The sequence below is a fragment of the Anas platyrhynchos genome, chromosome 1 (genome assembly GCF_047663525.1).
Source record: "Anas platyrhynchos isolate ZD024472 breed Pekin duck chromosome 1, IASCAAS_PekinDuck_T2T, whole genome shotgun sequence".
Classification (NCBI taxonomy): Eukaryota; Metazoa; Chordata; class Aves; order Anseriformes; family Anatidae; genus Anas; species Anas platyrhynchos.
Window position 1 is genome coordinate 82,162,896 of NC_092587.1, and position 4,303 is coordinate 82,167,198.

At 39.6% G+C, this 4,303-nt stretch overlaps 1 protein-coding gene across 1 annotated transcript; it reads right to left on the reverse strand.

Annotated features, from left to right (window-relative positions):
- Positions 1-649: 649 nt before the first annotated feature.
- On the reverse strand, positions 650-3,241 carry LOC140001315 (epidermal differentiation-specific protein-like). The gene is made up of 2 exons (XM_072032564.1): positions 2,867-3,241; positions 650-697 (listed from the first exon to the last, which is right to left on the reverse strand). Exons 1-2 carry the CDS (start codon positions 3,239-3,241, stop codon positions 650-652), a joined length of 423 nt encoding a protein of 140 aa, XP_071888665.1.
- Positions 3,242-4,303: the final 1,062 nt, after the last annotated feature.

Consider the following 4,303-nt stretch of genomic DNA (forward strand, 5'->3'; position numbering starts at 1 on the left):
GCCCCAGATCCCTCTCTGTGGGGCTGTTCTCCACTGTCTTGTCACCCAGTCTGTACGTATAGCCAGGGTTGCCCCATCCCAGGTGCAGGACCCGGCACTTGCTCTTGTTAAACTTCACGTGGGTGGTGATCGCCCAGCTCTCCAATCTGTCCCGCTCTCTCTGCAAGGCCTTTCCACCCTCATCCAGTTATTTCTTCAGCAATATAACACTGCATTGAAACAAAATAAGTGGGTATGCTTAATCATCAAGCTGTTTCTGTTCAGAGAAGTCCTGACCTTAAGCCTAAATTTTATGTTCTGATTAGCCAAACATGTCTGAACTTGCTCTGCAGACATTTCTAATTAAGCACAGAGAAGTTCAGCCTGTTTGTGTATCAATTCTTAGAGATGTGCATCCTGTTTGATCCTTCTCTAGACATCTCTTTCTAGAATAACACAGGTTATAAGCTTTCCTTATTCAGAATTCTCTTCAAAGGTCTATTGTACTTCACTGTGGATAAGTAAGAATGCCCTCTATGACCGTTTTCAAATGATTGTTTATATTGGAATCACTGTTTTTACTCTATATTATGCCTAGTTTAAGAGGGACCAGGGGAAACCTTATAGGGGCTTTCCAATACTTAAAGGAAAGAGGAAAACTGGGGAGGGACTATTCATCAAAGCGTGTAGCAATGGGACTGGGAGTAATGGCCTTAAACTAAAAGAGGGAAGGTTTAAATTAGAGGTTAAGAGGAAATTCTTCTCTCAGAGGTGGTGAGGCACTGGAACAGGTTGCCCAGGGCAGTTGTGCACGCCCCATCCCTGGAAGTGTTTAAGGGATTTAACTATTTGGTTCCTTTCTTTACAGTTGGCTTTCTCAGAAAATTTCTCAGTGTCCAAATTATTTTGGCCTAGAGTAGATACAATTCTCAGTGTTCTTTGAATTGAGTTTTGGAATCCCTATAAAAGAAGATCTGTGGTGAGTAAAGCAAGGAAACCAGAAATTGTCTCCAAAGTAGTAAGAAGTGTCCCATCACACATGAACCCTGAACGATCATAGAATCATGGATTCATAGAATGGCTTCAGTTGGAAGGGATCTTAAAGATCATCTAGCTCCAATTCCCCTGCCATAGGCAGGGACACGACCCACTCGATCAGGTTGCTCAGAGCATCATCTAACCTGGTCTTGAACAGCTCCAAAAAGGTGTATATTTGTATATTGTACATTTGCATCCACACACACAAGCCTAGAAAAGGACCACAAGTGACTGACGTTTGTTTTAAAACAGGACAAAGCCCAGCAGATGATAGCACAGCATGCTGTAAGTTTTACTTCTAACTACAAGAACAGAGTGGCAAACAGGAGCTCAGCACTCAGATAGATGAACTTTGCAATACAGAGCTGCACAACTGCCAAAAAAGAGAGTGCAACTGACATTCAACAGGGGTATTTCAAAACTGCAATTCTGCATTCTCCAGGTAAACCTGTATATGACAAAACAGTTTCTGAAATGTGTGATCCCACATCTTTAATTACACCTTGCATATTTCAATATTTCAAAATTTCTCAGTATTATTATAATGGCTTTGAAGAAAGGGTTTCTTTGGAAGAAAGGGTTTTTCCATTCTGATTAAAACACTGTGACTTCAAAATAATACATCATCTCATATCAAGATAAAAAGGGTTTAAAAATCCTCAGGAGTTCCTATTGCGGTCAACCAATCAATTACAATTTATCAGAAATTTCCGTTTGAATATATATTTGAGAGCATAGAAGACAATAAATTGTAAGTATGATCAGTGCCTTAGGACACAATCAGTATTGTGATCATTCAGTAAAGTTTCCAAGTTTGTGTTTGGCCATGTTGATAGCAATATTAGCATGCTCACCAAGACTTTAAGACTGGTTGAATGTCACAAATGGAATTACACACTTCCCTCATGGGAGGGAAGCAGCAATATATTTATTGATATAATGCAATGATCTAACAAACTTAATCATAAATAAGACAGTGACTTAACAAGATGACCATTAAGTGACATCACACTGAGTCATGCCTGAAACTAACGTTACCAACAAATGAAAATGGAAGGAAATAAAACCTTTCAGAAGACTTCAAAATCTTTTTCATGGATCTGACTGTGTGAACCATTCTCTTAACACACAGAAATCACATAAAATATAAGGGTAATATTTCTCTGTCAAACCACAAAGAAGACATAAAATAGAGCCATTGTTGCCTGCAATATCTTCTTTATTGGTAACAACGCAAAATGGAATAGAAAAAAAAAATGCAGAGGTCATTGTGAAGCAAGAGCATTGTAAAGAAGAATATAAAGTCAGCAGTTCTGGTTATACACTATATATGTGCTTATGCATATAGCAACAGAAGCAACATGCAACATTTTCACGTTACATGGTGTAGTACTTTGGAATGTTAGTTACAGGTTTAATAGGTTACACACCACAAGATCATCTCTTAGCATTGAGGTTTTTTCGTACTACTAAATATGATAGTTCTTGCATTCATTGGGATCATGGGGAAGGAGAACAGTGTCAGACAGGATTGAGAAATACGCATCTGCAGCATAGCATAAAAGAGAGCTCCCCCCTTCAGTATTTCTATGTCAAAAGGGGAAATAAAAAAAAAAAAGCAGAGAGATCTAGGTCCCATCTTTCTTGCTAGGGCTACATCTACCCTTAGGACTTCAGAATTTGCAATCCATCAGCAACCACACCTTCCAGGGAGAAGGGGACGTAGAAATGAAAGCTTGTCATTGAAATTGATTTCTTGGTAACTTGGAAGTTGTTCATGCTCTCGTGCAATGTAGCAAAAACCACTTCCATCGCTATGTTCACACAACAGCCAGGCACCTCGCTGCACTTTGTGAGAAGACACCATGTTATCGTAATGACCTCTATCCAAATTGGTAGCTTCTGTTATCACCCTGCTCTTCCCTTGATATTGGTTATGTTCATAGATAGTGATCTGTGGATTGTGTAAATTTTCAGTAATCAACATCAGGGAAGAGATCTTGTCATTCATCTCTTTACCAACAACGCTATGCTCTCCCTCCTCAAATACCAGTAACTGGCCTATATAGTTAATGTGCTCATAAGCCACCCAAGGCTGTCCAATTACTTTCACTGAGGAGACACAGTCATTCCAATCTATATCTTTCAGATTGGTAATATCTGTGGTGAGTTCTTTGGAGCGCCCCTGGAAGTTGGCGTGCTCATAAATGATGATTTTCCCCATCTCAGCAGTGTTTCTGTAATTTGGAGTTGTTGCTGTAGATGTCAGATGACAACCTGTAGAAAAGGAAAACAGAAAACAAACAATATTTGTAAGAAGCCCTTCCACAAAAGACGCAAGGCAATGGAGAGGGAAAAAGAAGAATGGGACAATTAGAACAGTTATAGCAAGGAATGAATAAAACAGCTGTTGGACGAAACTGAGGGCATGATGCATAAATTTGAATTTGGAAGGAAAAATTAAGAGTAAAATGAGATATGCATCAAATCTATCAGGTCTTAGTTGTGTAACTATCTTGGAGTAAATTTAAGTGATATAAAACTTTTCAAACTATTGTTTGGTGTTATTAACATTTAGCAAAAGTTAATAAAATAACAAGAGCTATTCTTGCAGAAATTGATCAAACCTTCCTATCTATAATGGGAGCTATTTACATCTCATTATTTCACAGAGGGCTGAATGGGCCGTAGCATAGGAGAAAGAGAGGGAGACAGAGAAAGATGGTAAAGGAAAGGTCCAGATTACCACCCTGGGTTCCAGCGATGTCTCTGGTCCAGTTCCTGTTCTGTCTGCGATGGTGGTGGGTGCACACAAAGCCCTTCTGAGTCGCACTATTTATACGCCGGACTCAATTCCAGTTCTCACTTTGTATCCTAATTACAGCTAGTCCCCACCTCCAGTTCCTGCTTTATATGGTAATATGTGCATCCTGTGTCCCAGAGCCTTCTTGAGGGGAAGGCGGAGAGAGAGATTGCTAATACCTTTCTGACCACAGCTGCCAGAACCTCGGATACCAGAAGGTATCTCAGAAGGTTACCCAGGATAAGGACGTTGGCCTCAGAAAAGCACTATCCAGCCAGAGCAGGATCCTCTTTTCTGACCGTATCACCCTTTTCTGTTGAGTTTTTGAGACATTCTTTTGTTTTAGCTTCTTAGTCTCTTACAATGAGTCTTTCAATTCATGACAGACACTGCATTTGAGAATTACTTTAGAAATAGGTGTGGGCTGCTTTGACAGCAGTTCACAACTCACTATATAGTATGTAAAAAACTAGTGAAACATTC